The sequence below is a fragment of the Cololabis saira genome, chromosome 12, assembly GCF_033807715.1.
Source record: "Cololabis saira isolate AMF1-May2022 chromosome 12, fColSai1.1, whole genome shotgun sequence".
NCBI lineage: Eukaryota > Metazoa > Chordata > Actinopteri > Beloniformes > Belonidae > Cololabis > Cololabis saira.
In genome coordinates, this window is record NC_084598.1 from 38,512,792 (window position 1) to 38,536,801 (window position 24,010).

At 43.0% G+C, this 24,010-nt stretch overlaps 1 protein-coding gene across 1 annotated transcript in view; it reads left to right on the plus strand.

Moving 5' to 3' along the window:
* The window catches only part of plxnb1a (plexin b1a), a 119,485-nt gene extending 100,008 nt beyond the window's left edge, over positions 1–19,477 (plus strand). The window contains exons 22-38 of the mRNA XM_061736800.1: positions 1,121–1,297; positions 1,379–1,527; positions 2,366–2,466; positions 2,559–2,776; positions 4,661–4,839; positions 4,934–5,000; positions 6,028–6,174; positions 6,288–6,456; positions 7,084–7,187; positions 7,638–7,722; positions 9,012–9,184; positions 10,916–11,076; positions 13,427–13,574; positions 14,225–14,289; positions 15,292–15,367; positions 15,524–15,598; positions 18,677–19,477. Of these exons, the coding sequence (XP_061592784.1) occupies positions 1,121–1,297; positions 1,379–1,527; positions 2,366–2,466; positions 2,559–2,776; positions 4,661–4,839; positions 4,934–5,000; positions 6,028–6,174; positions 6,288–6,456; positions 7,084–7,187; positions 7,638–7,722; positions 9,012–9,184; positions 10,916–11,076; positions 13,427–13,574; positions 14,225–14,289; positions 15,292–15,367; positions 15,524–15,598; positions 18,677–18,781 (2,199 nt within the window). The 3' untranslated portion in view covers positions 18,782–19,477. The remainder of the gene's footprint in view (positions 1–1,120; positions 1,298–1,378; positions 1,528–2,365; positions 2,467–2,558; positions 2,777–4,660; positions 4,840–4,933; positions 5,001–6,027; positions 6,175–6,287; positions 6,457–7,083; positions 7,188–7,637; positions 7,723–9,011; positions 9,185–10,915; positions 11,077–13,426; positions 13,575–14,224; positions 14,290–15,291; positions 15,368–15,523; positions 15,599–18,676) is intronic.
* The last annotated feature ends 4,533 nt before the right edge of the window (positions 19,478–24,010 follow it).

Consider the following 24,010-nt stretch of genomic DNA (forward strand, 5'->3'; position numbering starts at 1 on the left):
AGTCTATTTTGGGTGGATTTTTAGTGTTTCGGTCATTAAGGGGTTAATAACAAAAAATGCTCAAGGGATATCACTGGGCACCCTCTGGAATTCTTAATAGATGACCCCAAGCTACAAGAATCAGTTGAGAAAAAAACTTTTACCGACGAAACCGGGTTCAGCCAAAAATCAGCCTTTGACTACCGGACTATAATCGACTAAATCGTTTGGAAAAATCCCATAATAATCCAGTTTTACTTTTATTTTTAATTTTTTATCTTTTTACCTTTATGTGGGTGTTTGGTTTTTGGGCTGTTTCATTTCTCCTTTCTTGGTTCTTGTATATGTATAAGTGCTGAGTGAGTGAGATGGAGGGAACCTCCCGAAGGGATTAATAAAGTCGTCTGAATCCAAATCTGAAGTTAAATTACCACAAGGAAATCTCCATAATTGACATCACAGGTTATTTATAGATCCAGTACGTGTTCACAGCTCGTCCTACGTTGACGTACATCATCACGTTGTCAGCGTGTCGTCAGGTTGGATTTTTTCCCGTCAAAAGGGAGGTGACGTCATTCCCCTGGAAAACTAGTCAGTTTGAATTTGTGCTCTTGTTCGTGCTTTTTATCAGAGATTTTCATGAAAGATTACGCAGCGATAAACCCACACATACACCATACACACACTACACACTCACTATACAAGCCCACACACACACATATTATGAAGCAGATTATCATGAGCGAAGTTTTGGAGCTGATTTCAATCTAAATCTAAACGCGATATATAAAATGATATATCTCAAAAATTAAAGTATGAATTCATTCGAAATTAATTTCCTGTGGTTTGAAAGGCTGTTACTTTTTCTAGCTGTGGGATTTCTTTATTTAGAAAAATGTGTAAAATGAAAAAGCGATTTACATTTCTTTGGTAGTTATTTGCACTTTTTAGCAATTTATTTAGTTAGTATGGACTTGTAACATACAGATTAGTAAAGATTGGGTTATATGGGTTGTTTTGATGCATAGCAAATAAAAATACCCCATAAAATGGCAGTATAGCATGCAGAAATGTAAACGTATGCTGAGGTGGTCTTGTTCTGGGTCATAAAGGGTTAAGACGGGTCTCGGTTCCCTTGCAGGGGGAGCACCTGGACCTGGCCGTCAGCAAGCACGAGGTGGAGGCCCGGATCGGCGGGGGGCGCTGCCTGGTCAAGACTCTGACCCGCAACCACCTGTACTGCGAGCCCCCGGCCCAGCAGCCCTCCGTCACGGCCGGCCGGAAGCAGGACGGCGTGGACGGCCTGCCCGAGTTCACCGTGAGTGGGAGACGCGCCGTAGCTCGTGCCGGTGCTTTTATTTTGAAAGTCTGTTTAAAAAGGTTTTATTTCCCTCGTCAGGTGAAAATAGGAAACCTGAACTTCTCGCTGGGCCGAGTGCAGTACGACGTCCAGGCGCAGTCCACGTTCCCCCTGGAGGCCCAGGTGGGGGTCGGCGTGGGCGCCTCCATCGTGGCGCTCATCGTGCTCATCATCGTGCTCATATACAGGTAACCGTGGAAACGGGTTCGTCCCTCTACAGCCCCGAGTAAGAGGGAGATGACTAGGACTGCAGCGATGACGTCGACTTCAAAATATCGTTGACGTCATATTTTGTCGTTGATGCATCGCCACGCCCACGTGGGTCACCCTGAAACTGGTACCTCCTCACAGCTCAACAAAGTTCTAAAAAAAGCCCCAAAAAAACAGCCCTAAGTCATCAGAAATCTGTGAAAACTTTAAATTTAGTCCCAAACGCCTTTTGGAGTTGATACCCGACCAGCCATGTTGGAGCAGCTGAAGCCCCGCCCCCTTCTCTCTGGTGGGCGGGACAATAATAATTGAAAAAAATATAATAATCAAAATAATTGTATAAACTAAGGTCACATGATCAAATTATGGTCTGCATCAGCTTATACAGAGAAAAAGCCGACGACCAGATGACGAGAAACTTTACGTCATCAGACTCTAGTCCGACTCTAAAACTTCAGGCTGCAGATTGTGTTCATTAAATGTTTAGTCAAACGCAGGTTTCACTCGCCGCGTGGGAAATAAGGACGTTTTGTAACAGAAAAATATGCAGAAATAATATTGATAATAATGAAATGTTTTGGACTAAAAGCAATAATTGATCAGATTTATCAGTTCAACGGTCTTCAGGAAACCCGCGGAAGGCGTCCCGGGACGCTTGTCCAGTTCTACTTATACATCCATCTCAGCTGGATGAAAATTAACCAAAGAAGCAAAACTACTTCCCTCAAAGGAATAAAAGTCAAAGTAACAACGATTTTTCTGGTTTAAAGTGGTAGATCTGCAGAATAAAAGCGTAATAAAGCGTGTGTTTGTCAGGAGGAAGAGCAAACAGGCCATGAGGGACTACAAGAAGGTCCAGATCCAGCTGGAGAACCTGGAGACCAGCGTCAGGGACCGCTGCAAGAAGGAGTTCACAGGTACCGGTTCCACCGCCGCCGATCCCCGGGCCGCGTCACATGACCCGCCTGAGGGTAACCGTAGCAACCGCTGTCTCCTCTCCGTGTCTCAGACCTGATGACGGAGATGATGGACATGTCCAGCGACCTGGTGGGCTCGGGGATCCCCTTCCTGGACTACCGGGCCTATGCCGAGCGCATCTTCTTCCCGGGCCACCAGGAGTCGCCGCTGAGGCGCGACCTGGACGTCCCCGAGAGCCGACGGCAGACGGTGGAGACGGGCCTGGTGCAGCTGTCCAACCTGCTCAACAGCAAGCTGTTCCTCACCAAGGTGGGCCGCCGGGCCGAGGGGGGGGTTAGTGGGGACCCGACCCAGGCCCGATTCTACGAGGGTGCATAAGCATTGCACCCTCAGTTTATGTGTTTGCTCAGTTGAAAAGACGAAAAGAAAACTGACAAATGCGCACGCGTCAAGTCTGATTTATGGTTCCGCGTTAAATCGACAGCGTAGGTTACGCAGCGACGCGCACCGTACATTCGCGTCCCTGCGTATCCTACGCCACAAGCTCTGTGTTGGTGCAACGCGGAACTATAAATCAGCCAGTGTCCGTCACTCATCTGCTTCCAGCGCGCAGTTACCTGGACCAGCAAGACGCTGCTCTCTGCTGCTCCGTTAACACAAAGTAACGATGGATATTCAGAATTAGTTCAAGCACAACGACGCAAGCAAGTTTACAGGACTGTCTCAGAAAATTTGAATATTGTGATAAAGTCCTTTATTTTCTGTAATGCAATTTAAAAAAAAAAAAAAAAAAAAAAAAAAAAAAAAAAAATTCATTACAAATCAACTGAAATATTTCAAGCCTTTTATTATTTTAATATTGCTGATTATGGCTTACATTTTAAGACTAAGATTCCCAGAATATTCAAAATTTTTTTAGATAGGATATTTGAATTTTCTTAAGCTGTAAACCATAATTAGCAATATTAAAATAATAAAAGGCTTGCAATATTTCAGTTGATTTGTAATGAATCCAGAATGTATGACATTTTTCCATTACAGAAAATAAAGGACTTTATCACAATATTCTAATTTTCTGAGACAGTCCTGTATTGTCTGATGGGTGAAGTAGCCCAGACTAAATGCAGCACTTTCTTTGTTCTGCAGCAATATTGCTGCAATAAAGCATTTGAAATACACTTTAAATATTCTTGTTTTGCTAGTATCATTCCTCTTGAAATTATGGGAAAATGCATAATTTAGTATTGAATAACGTGCCAGCATGTGCACCCCCTCTGATCTGAGATGCACTGTAGTCATCATTTTCTAGAACCGGCCCTGACCCGACCGCTCACCAGAACCGTTGTAGCCTGGTAACATTTAGTTTCAACATCTGGAATATTGGTAAACCTATCACATCTAAAACCCATCAATACTCAACATGGCTATGCAACCAGATGTGCTTCTGGTGTTCACTTTACTCTTCCTCTACCAACAACCAATGAATAAAGAGGCTACGATGTATAGAGCAATAACATATTGGAATAAGCTTCCACCACATTTAACCATGATAAACAATAAAGCTAGATTCAAAAATAAATTAAGAAAAGCATTACTTAGCAAGGAAGTCTACGGAAGAGTATTAGGGCCAGGCAGGAGAAAAATAAAAATAATATTTTAGAGGAGGAAGATTTTTTTTTCATTATGCACTTCGAGAAAAAAGTCGAAATGTCGAGAATAATGTTGAAATTTGAGAAAAAAGGCGAAATTTCGTCTTTATTCACGACATTTCGACTTTATTCTTGAAATTGTACTTAAACATTAATCTTCACGTTTTTTCTCGAAGTGCACAATAAAAAAAATCTTCCCCTCTCAAATATTTTTCTCCTGCATGGCCCTAATACTCTTACGTAGAAGTCAGTTTTAGTTAGTTGGTTTATTCTGAAATTCTTGGTTTATTCTGAAATTCTGAGTGTGTAAAATGGAATATTTTTTCTTGTTTTGTTCTGACTGTTTTCAACAATTTTTAAATTTGAATTCCATTACATCTCACTTTTTGTTTAGATTTAGTTATGTTTTAATTGTAAGGATTGTATTGTATTGTTTTATGTGTGCAATGTTGGACCCCAGGAAGAATAGTCTTCACTGCAGTGAGGACTAATGGGGAACCGTAATAAATAAATAAATAAATAAATAAAACCACTGTCCCCCCAGTTCATCCACACGCTGGAGGTCCAGCGGACCTTCTCTCCCCGGGACCGGGCCTACGTGGCCTCGCTGCTGACGGTGGCGCTGCACGGCAAGCTGGAGTACTTCACGGACATCCTGAAGACGCTGCTCAACGACCTGGTGGACCAGTACGTGGCCAAGAACCCCAAGCTGATGCTGCGGAGGTGAGTGGGTCAACCCCGACGACGCCCCGGGCAACAGTCGGGTGTCAGAGCCAGCCGTTTCCATCCACTGACCGCTGCCTGTCTTCACCCCCAGAACCGAGTCGGTGGTGGAGAAGCTCCTGACCAACTGGATGTCCATCTGTCTCTTCACCTTCTTGAGGGTACGTGGCGCCGTTCTTCTTCTTCTACTGTGTTGAGATTCTGGCTTTCGTGGTCCCGGGGCGGTCGCTAGCTCGGCTAAGCGTAGGTTGGTATAGAGGGAATACGCATGACGTCACAGATGTGACTTCACAGCGGGTTTCGCCCACTGAGTGTCAGAAAGACGGAGTGTCAGAAAGACTGAGTGGCAGCGTAAACTTTCAGTTTGAGCAACTGGAAAACATCTAAAATGGGAAAGAGCTGTTGTACGATCGACTGTACTCATAGATTTAGCAAGAAATCTGAGTTATCGTTTTACAGACTGCCAAAAAATAAGCTTAAGAGAGACAAATGGATCGCTGCAATTCACAGAAACAACTGGATTCCAGGCACCGAAACGTGGATTTGTGGTTCCCATTTTGTATCAGGTAATCGATTTTTGAATAGCTAACGTTAAACGGTCAAATCATAAATTTCGGTGTCCTCATCACTTTAATTTCTACAACAAATCCTGCCTTGAAGTCGGACCAAGCGTCAAGACTTTTGTAAGCCTTCAAGCTTTGCTTCGTGTATTTCCCCGGTGTAGAAATTAAGTACATGTAAATATCAGGAAACTGGATTCGTGGCCAAATATTAATGTCCATGGACCACTGGTTCTTGGGGTAACTGTACGGGTCACTGTCAAGTCCAACTGACTTTTAATTTAAGATGATAATCGGCTGTTATTCCGTCTTCTCCACTAGTTGCAGCTGTTTTTGCTGATGTTTTGCCACTCAGTGCCAGTAAGGGGGCTGGTCCAGTGGGGAAGTGACATCAATGCAGACCCTATACCTGCCCGAATAACTTGGATTAAGACGCATTATCTGGCACTAAAAGCTCCATCTCAAGAGCTTCAGTTCGGTTCCACTAAGGTGTAAACGTGGATTTTCAAACTCCAATATTGTTCGGATTAAGGCAACAATTTGATTCTGTAAGTGAGTAGATAAACGGGTCCAGACTAAACCGGGTCCAGACTAAACCGGGTCTAAGTAACCGGTCCTCCGTGTCCAGGAGTCGGCCGGCGAGTCCTTCTACATGCTGTTCCGGGCCATCAAGCACCAGGTGGACAAAGGCCCGGTGGACGCCGTGACGGGGAAGGCCAAGTACACGCTGAACGACAACCGGCTGCTGCGGGAGGACGTGGAGTACCGGACGCTGGTGAGTAACCGTGGTTACCGTGGTTACCGCGGTTACCGTGGTTACCAGGAGAGTCTGACGTGTTTTTAATCACTCGTTCCCCGCCTGACCCGCCTCCCTCTCCGTCCCTCCAGACCCTCAACGTGGCGGCGCCGGCGGCCGGTGGGAACACGGCTGCCCAGACGGTACCGGCCAAGGTTCTGGACTGTGACACCATCACCCAGGTGAAGGAGAAGGTCCTGGAACAAACCTGGAAGGGAACCTCCTTCTCCCAGCGGCCGCACATCGACTCCGTGCATCTGGGTAAGAGACCGGGTCGTCTAGGTGGGACCGGATCACCTAGTTGAGACCGGTTCAAATGGGTCATACCGGATCACCTGGGTAAAACCGGATCATGTGAGACCGGATCACCCGGGTCAGACCGGTGTTCTGCCAATTTCTGCTGCTTTGCCAAAAAATGCTTCCTAATGGTTTTCTACCTTTGTAGAGCTACAATTTTACTGTTTTACTCCCTAGTCCACTTCCTTTTCCCCCTAAGTGGTCCTTGTCTCTTGCCAGACTGTTATTGTAAATAAGAATGTTCTTAATGACCTGCCTGGTTAAATAAAGGCAAACGACTGAATGAATATCAAATAAAGCGATAGAATAGTTTTTTTGGTTTTTTTTCTCTTTATCGTATAATGTTCACAATGTGTAATGCAATTCATGTCATGGGTCGTGTATTTTGAAGGATCAAATACGCAATATCCCATATTATCAATTTTACATTGTGCAAGAAATGATGGGCGTGGCAATCAAACTCAGAACTTAGAACCACAAAGTAGCATTTCTTGGCGTGTAGCAAGGATTGGCAGAACACCGGTTCACCTGGTCTCCCCCGGGTCTCCTGGTGAGCTGGACCCGGTTCCGTAACGTTTCTCCTCCCTCCAGAGTGGCGGGCCGGAGTTGCGGGTCACCTGATCCTGTCGGACGAGGACCTGACGTCGGTGGTTCAAGGATCCTGGAAACGGCTCAACACCCTGCAGCACTACAAGGTGGGTGGAGCCGCTGGTTCCTGCGTTGGTTCCTCCGTTGGTTCCTGCATTGGTTCCTGCATTGGTTCCTGCGTTGGTTCCTGCATTGGTTCCTGCGTTGGTTCCTCCGTTGGTTCCTCCGTTGGTTCCTGCGTTGGTTCCTGCGTTGGTTCCTGCGTTGGTTCTTCTGTTGGTTCCTGCGTTGGTTCCTGCATTGGTTCCTGCGTTGGTTCCTCCTTTGGTTCCTGCATTGGTTCCTGCGTTGGTTCCTCCTTTGGTTCCTGCATTGGTTCCTGCGTTGGTTCCTCCGTTGGTTCCTCCGTTGGTTCCTCCGTTGGTTCCTGCGTTGGTTCCTGCGTTGGTTCCTGCGTTGGTTCCTGCGTTGGTTCCTCCGTTGGTTCCTCCGTTGGTTCCTCCGTTGGTTCCTGCGTTGGTTCCCCCTGACCCAGTCTGACCCGGTCTGTGTTCCAGGTCCCTGACGGAGCTACGGTGGCCCTGGTTCCCCGGAGCAACAAGCACCACCTGCACGACAGCCATGACTACATGCCCGGAGAGAGTGAGTGGGGGGGGGGCCGAGCCTGGGGGAGGGGGTGGGGACATCGGGGTTAGACCGGGTCATCTCTGTCAAACCGGATCATCTGGGTCAGACCGGATCACCTGGATGAGACCAGGAACCGGAGGGGAGGGGGGAACCGGTCCGAGAGGGGGGGAACAGTCTCACCCTGCATTCACACTGAAAGCGTCAAAATCCCCTGACGCCAGCATCTCTCTGCTTGGTGGATTCACACTGAAAGCAGCATGTACTGTCGACGCCTGCAGTGGGCGGGGCTAAAGCTGCGCTGCAGAAGTGGAGGGAACAGCCTACTCATATAGCGTGCACATCTTCAGTTTCCTATACACCATAGATCACACTTTGAGATGCCTTCTTTATATTTTAGCGTTATTTACGCGTAGATTGAGTTAGAGTGAGTTTGATGCTCCTTAACAAGTTTGGTCCTGGATCAACATCAACCGCCAGCAAGCCCTTGCTCCCGTGAACCATAAATCAGCCTGAAGCTAATTTATGGTTCCGCGTCACACCAACGCAGAGTCTATGGCGTAGGGTTCGCGGCGACGCACACCCTACGCCGTCAATTTAACGCAGAACCATAATTCAGAAGCTGCAGTCTGTCTGCGCTGATCACTGACACACAGGGTCGGAGAGGATTTGGTCATGATGTTTAAACTGTGTTTTGTGATTAATAGGCATTGGTTTTAATTATTTTGCGTTGGATCGATGTAGCAAATAAAATCGTTGGGACCATGCAGCTCCTCAACCATCAGATACATGTTTCACGTGATCAGTTCAGGTAAAAACGGCAGTCAAATCAGCAAAAATGTCAGTTTGCTGGATGAAATATATGAATTCCTGATCAAATAAGTTTGTTAGAGCACAGCTCTGCTCATGTACCCATGTGAATGAGTGTACGTTTGTGTGTACATGAAAGTACAATCTGCAGGGTTCTTGCTTCGGGAATCCCGGTCTGTGATTGGACGCTGCCTCGGTGTCCCCGCTGCTCATTTGCATAAAGTTCAGATTTTTCATCTTCAAATTGACGCGCTGCTCCCGACGCCTCTGCTGCCTCTGCTGCTCCCGCTGCCTCTCGACGCCCGTTTTCATAGAAAATGAATGGCAGCCGGCTGCCTATGACGCCCATGGCGCCTTCAGTGTGAATGCAGGGTCAGACTCTGTAGTTTGAGTAAAAACAGCAGCTCTGGTCGGCCACCAGATGGAGCCGTTGGACTGTTGATGTTCGGATGAGGTGAAACACATCAGTCTCATCCAGATGTTTGCCCCCCCCCCAGAGACCCCCATGCTGGACGACGGGGAGGAAGGAGGCGTCCGGCTCTGGCACCTGGTGAAGGCCAGCGAGGAGTCGGAGCTCCCCAAACACCGGAGGGGCAGCGTGAGGGAGCGGGGCGGCGAGCGAGCCAAAGCCATCCCCGAGATCTACCTCACCCGCCTGCTCTCCATGAAGGTACTAGTACTAGACCAGGGGTCGGCAACCCAAAATGTTGAAAGAGCCATATTGGACCAAAAACACAAAAAACAATATGTTTGGAGCCGCAAAAAATGAAAAGTCTTGTATCAGCCTTAGAATGAAGGCAACACGTGCTGTATGTATCTATATTAGTTATAACTGGGGGAAGATTTTTTTTTCATTATGCACTTCTAGAAAAAAGTCGAAATGTCTAGGAAAAAGGTCAAAATTTCGAGAAAAAAGTTGAAATGTTGAGAAAAAAGTCAACATTTTGAGAAACAAGTCAAAATGTTGAGAAAAAAGTCCAAATTTCCAGAAAAAGTCGAAATTTCGAGATTAATGTTGAAAGTACAATCTCGACAAAAAAGTCGAAATGTCGAGAAAAAAGTCAAAATGTCGAGAAAAAAGTCAAAATGACGAGAAAAAAGTTGAAATGTTGAGATTAAAAAGGAAAGGAAAAAGGAAGAAAAAAATAGAAAAAAAGGAAAAAAGAAGCAAAAAAGGAATAAAACAAGAAAAAAAGGAATAAAACAAGAAAAAAAAGAATAAAACAAGAAAAAAAAAGAAAAAAAGAAAAGAAAAAAGAAAAAAAGAGAAAAAAAAAGGAAAAAAAAAAGGGTCAAACATTTTTGAAAAAGCTCCAGGAGCCACTAGGGCGGCGCTAAAGAGCCGCATGCGGCTCTAGAGCCGCGGGTTGCCGACCCCCGTACTAGATCTACCTCACCCGCCTGCTCTCCATGAAGGTGAGGTGAGGTTTTCAACCTGTTACAGGTTCAAAACCGTCACGTCACTTACGGCCTGGAAAAGAGATTAAATGTTAAACTGAGGAAAAGAAAATGTTTGCGGTTTTATCTGCAGTTGTGGAGGATTTCTGGGAATTTTTTGGATGTTTTTATCGCCGAGTCTGAAGAAGAGCGTGTTGTTTCTTCGTCCCAAGACTACAGAGACTCCTCCAGATTCTCAGGATGCTTTGATATTATTTAAAGTGTCTTTTACGCTGAGGAACTTTTATTTTAATTATTTTCTGGCTTCCAGGGCGGCCGCGGCTCCTTAAAAGGTCTTAAACTCCATTTTAGCTAAAATAAGGCCTTTAAATGTATTTAATTTGTCCTAAATTTCAATATAGGGTCTTAATTTTAAACTTTAAATCTTTAAATTTAAAGATTTATCATCATTAAAAACGTTTATTGAGGAGAATCTCCTGCGAAGGTTCTAAATCTGTGTTGCCAGGTTGGGCAAGTTTCAGCCCAATTGGGCCAAAAAATATATATTTGGGCTGCGTTTCCTGGTTTTTACTCAATATTTAGGAGAATTATTAACAAAAACGTTTCCATTACGGCAGACGATAAACTCAGATATTTTATTTGCTTTAAATGATCAATTTAATTGTAGTCTTTGTTTGGAGCCTGAACTTTTTTTTGGCTATTTAGTGGTGTTGTGAAGCTTGAAATTTATGACGCATTTAATAATTGGTGGTTTTAACATAGAAGGTGTTTGATTCAAGCTGGTTTTTCCTTATTTCGGTGGGTTTTACGTCGCGTTTGGGCTGGAACCTGTCAGCCAGATCTGGCAACCTCGACCTCAGCCTGGATTTCTTAGTAAATTGTGTTTGCAAATGGTATTAAAAAGTCTTAAATATACGTAGTTGATGTTCTTCCGTTTGCTTTTCCGGCCTTTTAATAAACCGAGCCTCTGTTCCGGTGCTGACTTTGCTCCGTGTCGTCTCAGGGAACGCTGCAGAAGTTCGTGGACGACCTGTTCACGGCCATCCTCAGCACCAGCCGGCCAGTTCCTCTGGCCGTCAAGTACTTCTTCGACCTGCTGGACGAGCAGGCGCTGCAGCACGGCATCGCCGACCCGGAGACCATCCACATCTGGAAGACCAACAGGTAGCCGGGCCCGGCGGCCTTGTCTGTCGAACTTTTTTTTTTTTTTTCTTCTTTTTCTTTTTTCCTTTTTTCTTCTTTTTCTCTTTTTTGTTCTTTTTTTCTTTTTTTTTTTCCTTTTTTCTTTTTCTTCTTTTTTTCCTTTATTTCCCCTTTTCTTTCTTTTTAATCTCCACATTTCAACTTTTTTCTCGACATTTTTAACTTTTTTCTTGACATTTCAACTTTTTTCTCAACATTTCAACTTTTTTCTCAACATTTCGACTTTTTTTCCGACATTTTTACTTTTTTCATGACATTTCGACTTTTTTCTCGACATTTCGACTTTTTTCTCGACATTTCAACTTTGTTTCAACATTTCGACTTTTTTCTCAATTTTTACTTTTTTCTCGACATTTCGACTTTTTTCTCGACATTTCGACTTTTTTCTCGAAGTGCATAATGAAAAAAAAATCTTCCCCCAGTTATAAATAATATAGAACATGCAGCATGTGTTGCCTTCATTCTAAGGCTGATACAAGACTTTTCATTTTTTGCGGCTCCAGACATTTTTTTTTTGTGTTTTTGGTCCAATACGGCTCTTTCAACATTTTGGGTTGCCGACCCCTGCTTTAGACAGTCTCCATAATCTGCTTGCTCACACTAAAAGAGTTGAGCTTGCGTAGTAAATGTAGCCGTTGATTACAAAATTAGAGTAGAATAGTAGTTAAATGTTGTTTAAATATTTATGTGGTTCCAAAATGTTTTTTTTATTTTATTTCCTTCTGGAAGTAAGGGGTGCCGGTCAAACAGAATCCCGTGTAAACTCTCCAACATTTGATAAGCACGTGACCTGAGGATCTCTTAATTGGTTTGAATTGGATTCCTAAAGGGAATCCAAGTCGTTTTTTTGGGTTTTTTGGGGTTTTTTTTTCCTTTCTTTTATTCGTGTCAAAGGTTCATTATAAACAAACATGGCAAATATACATTCCATACAAATACATTTGTAATTGAAACGAGGTTGATAAAGGGAACAGTTGTTTTGTGAGAAATCTCTGGTTCGAGAGCGGTCGGCTGTACCAAAATGAATCACACACACACACCTCGCTTTTGCTATAATGACATATGGATCTTTATTACCAGCAAGAAAAGCAAGCATTTACATAGAAGACATCCACAAAACTACCCGTTTGCTAGGATAAGGTGACAAGTTATCCCCCGCAAATGGCAGAGCAATATTCCTCACACACAACTACAAAGGGTTTTAAGGCCTAACTCTTACCTCGACACGGGACTGGAGAGCCGGGAACAGTCCTGATATAGAGTAAGCCAAGGAAAAACCGCGCCGGGCGTCCTGCGCTGACCCACGGCAGACTCTAAAATCCGAACTTCCGGCTATCGCGTCTTTATACCTTTACCTCAGCACCTTGCGGAGGGGGGGGGGGGGGGAGGCCTATTCGCCGCCCCCCCGTCCGCAAGCTCTCGAAATAAGTTTCGGCCCAAAATCCCGTGGGAACCAGGCTCTTTCTCACAGAAAAACAAGCATTTTTTATGATAAACAGCAGGTGCGTGGCTGACTAAAGACTAAAGCTGGGTTTTGGGAATCCAGGGCATTTTCAGGACACAAAATGTATTTTTTCTCCCTTCAACAGTAGATTGGACACTGTATGTAAACATGAGAATAAAGTGTAGATTGAATGTCCCATGACAATTATACAATAATATAATATGAAAATAAGGTACAAACAATAATAAATAAATTAAATACATGACATTTAAGTAAAATAATACAACAAAGTCCATCATACTAGGGGTAAGTAAGGATATCAGTCTTCTAAATCAGTGGGAAAATGTCTTAACACTTCATACTTTTTTTGTGATTTTGTTTCAGTTATTAGTTTTAAAGATTTTAAATATAATCCAAAATCATTTAAAACAACAACACATTTGGAGGATGACTTTAAATATATATTTTGCAGGAGAAAAAATATTTGAGAGGGAAAGATTTATTTTTACTGTGCACTTTGAGAAAAAAGTCGAAATGTCAAGAAAAAAGTTGAAATGTCAAGATTAATGTTGAAATACAATTTCAAGAATAAGTCGAAATTTCGAAATTAATGTTGAAATACAATTTCAAGAATAAAGTCGAAATTTCTTCTTTTTTTTCTCAACATTTCAACTTTATTCTTGACATTTCGACTTTTTTCTCAACATTTCGACTTTTTCTCGAAATTGTACTTCAAAAAAACAGATGTATGTCAATTGCGCCCCCCAAACGATGTTTAGCACCAGCCGCCATTGATGGAAACTGATTGATTGTTCAGGAGGTCCGGCGGTTCTGGTGGAGGCTGAAACTGATCTGTTGTGTTTCCAGTTTGCCGCTGCGGTTCTGGATCAACATCCTGAAGAACCCGCAGTTCATCTTCGACGTGCAGACGTCGGACCACGTGGACGCCGTGCTGTCCGTCATCGCCCAGACCTTCATGGACTCCTGCACCATCGCCGACCACAAGCTTGGACGGGTCAGCATCGTTGCAAATTTGAGCACATTTCCCCCATTTTAGCTTCCCTCCACTGGCTGCCCATACAGTCTCTGATTCATTTTAAAATTATTTTATTTGCTTTTAAATCCTTGAATGGTCTTGCCCCGCCGTACCTCTCTGAGCTCCTACTTCCTTATTCCCCCAGTCGCTCTCTCAGGTCAGCTGATCAGCTGCTCCTGAGAGAGCCTAAAACTAATAGAAAGCTTGGGGGGACCGCGCCTTCGCTGTTGCAGCTCCAAAACTTTGGAACAACCTGCCTCAGCAAATCAAACAGGCCTCCTCTCTGTCTGTTTTTAAATCTCTTCTTAAAACCCACCTTTTCTCCTTGGCTTTTAACACCTAGCAAGACAGTTGTGCTTATTTTATCCTTTTATTAGTATTTTATTCTTTTATCTTCTATTTTATCCTTTTTATTCACTTAACTTATCATGATTGTTTTATTTATGTGCCCTGTGCCTTATGGTGTGTTGTCTTTCATTTGCCTGTCCAGCACTTTGGACCATGTTGGTGTTTTTAAAGTGCTTTATAAATAAAGTTGTATTGTATTGTATTGTTGTTGGGGGGGTGGTTGGGGGGGGTTGATGGCCTCTGATCCGGCAACTCACGACCCAGTTCTGCTCCGTTTGCAGGACTCGCCCATCAACAAGCTGCTGTACGCCCGAGACATCCCTCGCTACAAGCAGATGGTGGAGAGGTAAGAGATCGGATCATCTAGGTCAGACCGGGTCACCTGAATGAATGAATGAGTATGTTTGTGCCTCGTTATCTAAAAGAACGATCACTATGTGCCCTAATCAGTTCTGGAATCTTACCTCTGCACCTTCAGACAGGACGTTATCGGGGGGTCCCAGAAGAAGGGCGGATTTGTCCTTACTGTGATATTAATGATATTGAAAATGGGTTCCATTTTGTATTTTATTGTCCTCTGTATCATGAGTTGCGTCAGAAATTATTTGATAGGTGTAAGAATTTGGATTTGATGTGGGTAAGTGATGCTGAGAGGCTCAATTTGATTTTTGATTAAAGTATTTGCACTTGCTGACTATTTAGAGAAAGCGTGATAAACAAAGAAAAGTAACATATATGTGAAAATATCCATTCTGGTTTTTGTTGGGGAGAAAGAAATATTAAGTATTTTTATTGTATTTATTTATTTATTTTTAATTTGATTTATTAGGGCCCGAGCACTTGCAGTGCGAAGGCCCTATAGTATCTGTAGGAATTTTTATTATTATTATTATTATTATTTTTCTTCTGACGAAAGGAGGGCCTTTTTGCCCCCCTAAACATGCCCAAAAAGTCACCAAATTTTGCACGCAAATTTTGATCTGGAGAGTTTGGAAATCCTCGTAGTGACTTTTGTCTTTGTTAAAACGATAAGCGACACACTCAGCAACTTGTTTCTGGTGTTTGGAGACTGCACTGGTGTTTATTGGAAACTCTGACTTCTGTTGCTCTACAGTTATTGTCCCCGTAGAGCAGCGGGTGCTGCTGTAGCCGCTCCACCGTTGCAAAGCATTCACAGCCGGAACGGAGGGTAGAATTCACATACAAATAAACTGACACAATTTATGATGTAAGGCGAAAATGAGCTTCCCCTCCTTAAAAGACCAGCAGCCGCCACTGTGATTGACAGGTGTCCAACATCTGGACCTGAACCTGTCATGTGACCCGGTTCTTGTCCCCCCCCCTGCAGGTACTACGCAGACATCCGGCAGACCATCTCGGCCAGCGACCAGGAGATGAACTCGGCGCTGGCTGAACTCTCCCGCGTATGTCCGCCTCTGGTTTATATATATATATATATATACAGATGTTGTAGCAGGTTTGGGTCCAGACCGAACTGGTCCGAACCGGTCCGTTTGGGTCGGTTCAGGACCCGGGGGTCTTGGTCGGTGTCTCTAACGGAGCTGAACTTCCTCCCACAGAACTACGCGGCGGAGGTCAACTGTCTGGTGGCTCTACATGAGCTGTACAAGTACATCAACAAGTACTACGACCAGGTGAGTCTCCGGGCTTGAGGCTTCGGGGCAGGGCCGGCCCAAACCTCCATGGGGCCCGAAGCTAAATGTGATTTTGGGGCCCTTTATTACTGCCAATAATAGTGGGTAACTCTTTCTTTTACAGTACAGTTTTAACCAGGCAATGCCATGGTAATTACACTGTAATTACCTAGTAGTACCTTGTATTTACAAGGTAATTACATGGTAACTACTGGGTAATTTACCCAGTAAGTACTAGGCAATTATTACGTATTTTCTTGTACCATGTAATTATGTGTATTTACCATGTAATAACATGGTAAATACATGGTTGTTTAAACTAAACATTACTAGGTAATTACAAAGACATTAGATGGGAACTATGAGGGAAATTACAGGTATTTACTAGGTTAATATTGGTAACTACCAGTCACTTTACCATGTAATTACTCTGCAATTACATGAATTATTTCTAAGTAAGTACCAGGTAATTACTAAGTATGTTTCTGCAAACTACCAGGAAATTATAACCTATATTTGACGTAGTTACCAGCTAATTACACTTCAATGACCATGTAGTTACCTTGTATTTACTATACATTTCATGGATAACTACCGGGTATTTACCCATTCATTATTGATTTATGTATTATCAATGGATTGGTGCAGGTACCCCCGAGGGGTGTAAATGACTCTATTGACCTTGTAATTAACCTGATAGTTACCATGTTTTACCTGGCAATTGGCAGGTACTTACCTTGTATTTACTTGCCCAGTAATTCTATTTCCTAAGTATTTACCAAATAAGTACAGACATTTTTACCTGGCTTTTACTCAGTAATTAAAGAAACTGTAAAAGAAAGCGTGTGTTGTTTCCATAATATTACCTGGTAATTGTAGATTATAATTATAAAGATTTGAACAATTGGCAAAACGTCTGATAATTACCTCCCCTTTACCCCGCAATTAGAAAGTTGGACCACACCCCCTCACATATACCTCCTCACACACCACCACCACCTTGTAATAAATACGCCAACACAGGTGATCTGTCAAATACTTTTTTTTTCTTCAAAAGGATAAAGAAAAAAATATAAAGTTCTGTATAAAAACATATTGTACAGTGTAAAACGTATTACATAGTGTGTGAGGGACCAGAGCGGCAAACTGGACCCGGATGATGATGAGGTGTAAAAAAGACCCCGCAGAGCGTATATTGCCGAAACAAAAGGCTTTTTATTTTCTCCAAAAATCACAAAGATATACAGGCAAACTCCGAATTCCAAAATCTGGCACATCCACTCAGCGCCACGAGGGCTGAATGCGGCTTCTTTAAATACAGCACAGGTGCCAACTTAATTGGGGCAAACCATTACTTGAGGGGGGACACCAACCACATAACTGTCCCCAACTGCTGTAAAACCTCATATATAAAATATAACATAATCATCAATAATAAATATACTTTAAACACTTTATATAATGTCTACATATCTAATACAATTTAATATAATTATTAGTACAAACATAAATATACCAAAAAATAATCACCCCTGGGCAACCATGGGCTATGCCCACCCGGGCCCCGTCTCAATAAAGCCCGCCCCTGCAGCGGCGCGCGCTTCCGCTGCGGAGCAGGGGGAGACGTGTAGGTGAGTGTGTGAGTGTGTGCGTGTATCTGAATGTTTGAGAGTCCGTATGCTTTAATAGCGTTGTCAGCTGTGGATGGGTGAAAATGAGACAAGTAGTGGGTACCTCACTACCCGCCAGGATGAAAGTGTGGAGAGAACTGTTTCATGTGAGTTGTAGGTGTGGTGAAAGTGAGTCGGAGCGCTCCGCGCTCCCGACGCCGCATATTTACAGTCCGGTGAGAAGGGGAGGGATTGCTCACGTTCTCACATAGTGTAAAACATAAAACCAGGCACAGTGTTGAAAATATAGGCACATTCAGTCAATCAATGCAACAAATAAAAAATACAGTGCATTCAATAACGATATAACAACATATTTAGATCTCAAACTGGCATGTCAAGGACCCCTTATTTGCATTTGGCCATCACCCTTAATCTCCCTCACAGAAGCAATGATTTGAGACCTGTAAACAACAAAAACACAGGGCGAACCACAATAAAATAACTTTTCATAAGTTTCAACACAAAATATGACAAGTTAAAAAAATAATGTAATATTTTTTTTTTTAACTCTTGGGAGCCCCCTAGTGGTCACGGGGCCCTAGGCAGCCGCTTAGTCCGCTTATGCCTTGGGCCGGTGTTCTGCCAATTTCTGCTGCTTTGCCAAAAAATGCTACCTAATGGTTTTCTACCTTTTGTAGAGCTACATTTCTACTGTGTTTTACTCCCTAAACCACTTCCTTTCCCCTCAAGTGGTCCTTGTCTCTTGCCAGGCCGTCATTGTAAATAAGAATGTTCTTAATGACCTGCCTGGTTAAATAAAGGGGAATGACTGAATGAATATCAAATAAAGCGATAGAATTGTTGTTTTTTTTCTCTTTATCGTATAATGTTCACAAAGTGTAATGCAATTCATGTCATGGGTCGTGTATTTGGAAGGATCATGGACGTGCCAATCAAACTTTGAAAATCCACAGTGCGCATGCAAAGATTGGCAGAACACCGGCTCTGCTTCGGGGATGAGTGTTGACCGTAGGGCTGTGCGATTAATCGATTTTAAATCTAAATCGGATTTATTAATCAAGACGATGTTAAAAGAAGGAAAATCGGAAAATCGATTTTCCTTTTTTGCAGCTGGCTGCATTACAGACAGAGCTCGTCTAGTCATCTTTGTTTGGTCAAGAAAATTGTAAATCTTGTCACTTTAATAAACTCAAGGAGGATTTACAGTATCTTTCAATTGCACTTCATTCCCATTCCATAGGGAAATTTGTTTGCTATTTTTCTTTAAAAATAAAGATAAAATATTTGAAACAATTTATTCCATTGTCTTTTGGAGTTTTACCAAAAAAATCGAAATCGAAATCGAAAATCGGGTTTTCAGAGAAAATAATCGGGATTTTATTTTTGTCCAAAATCGCCCAACCCTAGTTCACCGATGAATGTTTTTCTGTGGGTGTCTCTGCAGATCATCACGGCGCTGGAGGAAGACTCCACGGCCCAGAAGATGCAGCTCGGCTACCGGCTGCAGCAGATCGCCGCCGCCGTAGAGAACAAGGTGACGGACCTATGACCCGGAAACCGGACCTGAGGTTTCCCTCCGTCCTCCGAGGAAAAGAGAGATTGTTCTGAAAACTGAGAAAAAAGGGGACGGAGGAGGAAAGACTCACCGGTCCTCACCGGACCTCACTGGACCCCGGAGGGGCCGCGTAAAGAGAAAACGCGTAAAACACTCCCACCAGACGCTTGAAGAGAGTTCATTTTCCCTTTTACGTCTTCCGGACGGGCCGAGCAGAACTTTCTGCCGGCCCTGCCGGTTCGGACCTGAAGACTCGTGGATGCGGATCCAAGTCCACTTTTATCTTCTCCACAGCAACCTGACAAGTCTTACTGTCCCACTTCGGTACTTTCCAGCGGTTCTTTTGTGTTTGGCTTGTGACCCGGAAACGGCGGTTCTGCAGAACCCGTGTGGGTCCGTGTGACGGGCCCACACGGGGCCCCGTTTATGTCTCAGACTGACCCCAGGTGCAGATGTGCAGGCGGACCGGGTCGGAGCCTTTTGTAGTGACCACGAGTGTTGTGACTTTTATTTTGAAATTTTTTATTTTGAAAAGTCATTTTTACGAAGAGGCTCCTTCAGAAAACGTAGAATTTGATCCGTCCTTTTTAAAACAATATTACGGTGATACTCGGCCCGGTCAGTCAGAATTATTCTGGTTCGTCTGGATCGGGCTTTGATTTCCAGGAGGGGGGCAGTATCGACGAATGAAGGGGCCAATAAGAGGAGGTGTTTCACCCTTGCGTAAGTCATGGCGTAAACCCCGCCCGCTCTGCTGTGATTGGTTCGGTACGCTCCGGGTCAGAGCAGAGAGCTACGACCGACTTAAACGTAAATAAACCCACGAGTTATTTGTTTCCTCGTCGGTTTTGACAACGAGTGTTTGTAGCTCCGTCGCGCTTCTTAGATTACGTAAGAGATTAGCTGTGACCCGATTTTACGCTTCAGTGTCCGTTTACGTTGCTCGTTTCAAAGCGGTTGCCAGATGTGAGCAGATGCCGCGGAGCAGGACGTTTTTTACTCTTCTGAAGCCGCTCTACGTAGCGGCGCCACTACGGACCACACGGGGGCAGCAAACATAAAGCTCCTCTAGTGGGACAAACTGGTATTACAGGACATGTCGGACCGTCCCGGCTCAATAATACCAGCACGTGCCCCCATGTGGCCAGAGATGGAATTACTACATAGGGTTCCTTTAAAAGTGATCCTTTGATTTTTTTTTTAGGAATTAAGATGTTTTGCTTGTTTTAAAGGAGACATATTATTCCCTTTTTCCCTAAATTGACAGTTTTCTGAGATTTTGGTGAAATGTTTGATTTTCTTTGAAAAAGAAATCACCACAAAGACGCCGTATAACTGTTTTTATAGCAGCCAGTTTCAGGGGCGGAGCCAGACAGTCACTCTGTGATACAACAGAACCATGTTTTCCAACTTTCAAACAAAGTGCGTGTGTGTGCGCGTGTGTGTGTGTGTGTGTGTGTGTGTGCGTGTGTGTGTGTGTGTGTGTGTGTGTGTGTGTGTGTGTGTGTGTGTGTTGTCGCTTAAAACACACAATTACGTTTTTTTTTTTGCATCATGATGTGTCTCCTTTAAACGGCGGTGCGGCTGCCACATCTGACGGCTTTTATTAGTTGTTTTCCAATTTAATTTATTGTTTGTTTATTTATTTAATTGCAGATGTTGTTGGTTTTTACTTTTAAGACGCAAAACAAAACAATAACAGATAATAATAATAATGAACCTCTGTCAGATTTTTGTTAAAGAAAAAAGCTTCAGTTTAGTCATTTTTGTACGTTTTGGTGTCGTTTTGATTGTTTGAGTCGTCATCAAACACAATCAGCTGATCTGGGATCTCGATTACTTCAGTCCCGTTTCTGTGTCGACTTCGGGAGAGTCGGAGGATTTGATTTATGATGTTGTACATAAACGTTAGCGTTGCTTGCAGCTTCCTCGTGTGCCAAGTCCAGCTCTGGTTGTTGTCCCGTAGACGCGTTGCTGTCCCCGGTAACCATAGTAACTGATAGGATGAACTAACAGCAGCTTCAATAAAATGTCCATATGTGAACAAACGTCTCTTTTCTTTAAATTTCAACACAACAATTGTATATTAAATATTCTGTCTGTCTGTCTGTCTGTTTACCGTATTTTCTGGACTATAAGCCGCATCCGCTCTATTTAAAAAAAAATTGTAAAAAAAAAAAAGGCATACAAGCCGCATCCACTCTATTTTAAAAAAAAAAAGATATGCAAGTGGCAGATATTTATGTTAGATTAGATATTTACTACATGTACAGAACCATTTTGAACTGTAAATGATGTACATGTATGTACGTAAATAGATCCTTTCGTAACAGTGTTTTTTAACACGGCAGCAACTTTGCTGATTAAAACAGGACAGAACCAAGAGAAAATAACCAGTATTTATTTATCTATTTGATATATCTGTTTTGAAATCTGCTTCTACCTACTTCTATCTGCTAAAGAAGAAGTAGTGTATTCTTCGTTGCATTTATTTTGTCTTAGTTTTGATTCTAATTCCGGTTAGAGCGCCCCGAGCGGTGGAAGAAAAATCCACAGAATAGCTGCACCTTTGTATAAGCTGCATGGTTCAAGACCTATGAAAAACGTAGTGGCTTATAGTAGAAAATACGCTGTCTGTCTGTCTGTCTGTCTGTCTGTCTGTCTGTCTGTCTGTCTGTCTGTCTAAGTTAACTGTTGTTAATTCAGTGTTTGTCAAGACTCTGTTGCAGTTCCACCCCCGACCACAGGAGGCCACTGCTGAGACAACAAAGGTAATGAGTGAGGATGGTCCCGCACTTCCTGTAATACCACTTTGTCCCTGCAAGGGAGCTTTTTTTTTATAATATAATTTTTATTTTTACACACACACAGACGAAGAAGAACTGGAAAATCCACATGTGTTCTTCTTCTGTGGTGTGTAAATGTGGTAGATGGAGCACCCGCCTCTGGGCCGTAGCACCATCAGCCCCCGGGTCTCCCACTCAGAAGGCGCGCCGATTTTTTCCAGTGACCAGCCGCGGTACTGCAACCAAAAATACCATGCAAAGAGAAGCCTCTAAAACTGTTCACAGGACACCTCCAGCTGTAATCACCGGCTATTACTAATCTTTGTATTCTATATTTTTAAGTCATGGACTTTATATCTGTCAAAAATGTTTTATAACGGCCAGAAAAGTCAAAGAAAAGTCTCTTTCTGGGCGTGACGTCACGGCTGACGTCACAGCCGTGTCCGTGCATTCCACGGATGTTTATATTAATATATATTATGTAATTATATTATATTAATACATTAATAATATATGTAATACTATACATGTAATAATATACATTAATTAAGATATTATATTAATACATATTATATTAATACTCGCGTCATTGCCCCGGGGCATGATGGGAGGCCCCAGAGCATCATGGGAGGTGACTCAACTGTGCATGCTCTATGGGCCGCTGTATGCGGAAGTAAACCCGGAAGTCAGAGATTTTTTCGGCTTATGCGCTGGCTGAGCAGAATGCATTGAAATGAATGGGCGGCCATTTTTGACGCCCCATCCAGTTTTATAATACATCCATGAGCACCATCCCATGGATCTATTAATAAAAACTGGATGGGAGATCGAAAATGGCCGCCCATTCATTTCAATGCAATTTGCTCACTCAGCGCATACGCTGAAAAAGTTCCTGACTTCCGGGTTTACTTCCGCGTTATGCGGCCCATAGAGCATGCGCAGTTGAGTCACCTCCCATGATGCCCCGGGGCAATGATGCGAATATTAATATAATATATTAATGTATATTATTACATGTATAGTAATACATATATTATTAATGTATTAATATAATATAATTACATAATATATATTAATATAATACATCCATGGAGTGCACGGACACGGCTGTGACGTCAGCTGTGATGTCACGCCCAGAAAGAGACTTTTCTTTGACTTTTCTGGCCGTTATAAAACATTTTTATTTACATTTTCAGTAATTGCCTGTGATTACAGCTGGAGTGTCCTGTGAACAGTTTTAGAGGCTTCTCTGGGATTTTTTGTTGCAGTACCGCGGCTGGCCACTGGGAAAAATCGGCGTGCCTTCTGAACGCGAGATTCGGGGGCTGCACCATCTTCAAAGAAAGTCATTTTTGTAATGTTTTGTTTGAACCAGATTTATTTCCATGTCTGTCAAAGAAACATTTAAATATCATTAATGAAATAATTACCTTCTGTTTTAGCGCTATTTGCTTGATGGCGTGCAGGCCTTACATCAGCAGAGGCCTGCGGGTCGTATTACAGCGTTTAAACGGGTGTTTAGTCACTTGGACAAAGAATAATGAGCTTTTTGGTGTTTTGTTGTGAGAGGCTGCAACGCCGGAGGAAACTGACCCACTGATCCAGATCCAGGTAGGTGCTGGTTTGATGCCGCGTTGCTCGCTTCCCCCGAGGGAGGAGTCTGGTTGCAGCGCTTTGAAAATGGAAACTAGCAGCAGCCAACTCTTCGGCTTGTGCTTGGACCGACACAACGGGGTCAGGGGAGGACACGGGACGGACGTTATTATTATTAGTTTTAGTCTTGAATAAGGCTTGAATAATAAAAAGAGGTGTGAACATTAATTGGGTTATTATAATAAATTCGACTTTGTAACTGTAATTGATAATTGTATTTCTAATGTAAGGGTTTTTTTTTCTTTTTTCTTTTCTCTTCTCTGTGGGGGGTGTTGCTTGTGATAAACAGTCCTGTCGTGACCCCTTACTGTATCATTACGTACTTTCAATATGTATACAAATGTACAATGGTCCATACATTATTAATAACCAATATGTATGCTATAATTTCAACTTGTGCAATAACATCAGCACACACATGTCAGTGTGTGCCGGAAAAGTGCAATAGGGCAAATGTGCAATATGCATCAGCACTTTACAACTCTGAGCATTAAAGCACTTAAAGTGCAATAATGGAAATGTGCAATAGGCATTAGCACTTTATAAATCTTACAATTAAAGCACTTTAAGAAGCGATGGGGCGATGTGTAATCTGCATTAGCACTTTACAAACTCTTGCACTTAAGCACTTAGCACTTTAACCTTACGGTCACCTACTGGTTTATCAATTGCAACTTGTTTTATTGTTTAATGATTTGTATATAGTTCTGTCGTATCTTTTAATGTTGTGTTTTTGTTGGTATGAATGTCATATCTTGTCTACTTTGTCTGCTGATGTCCGATT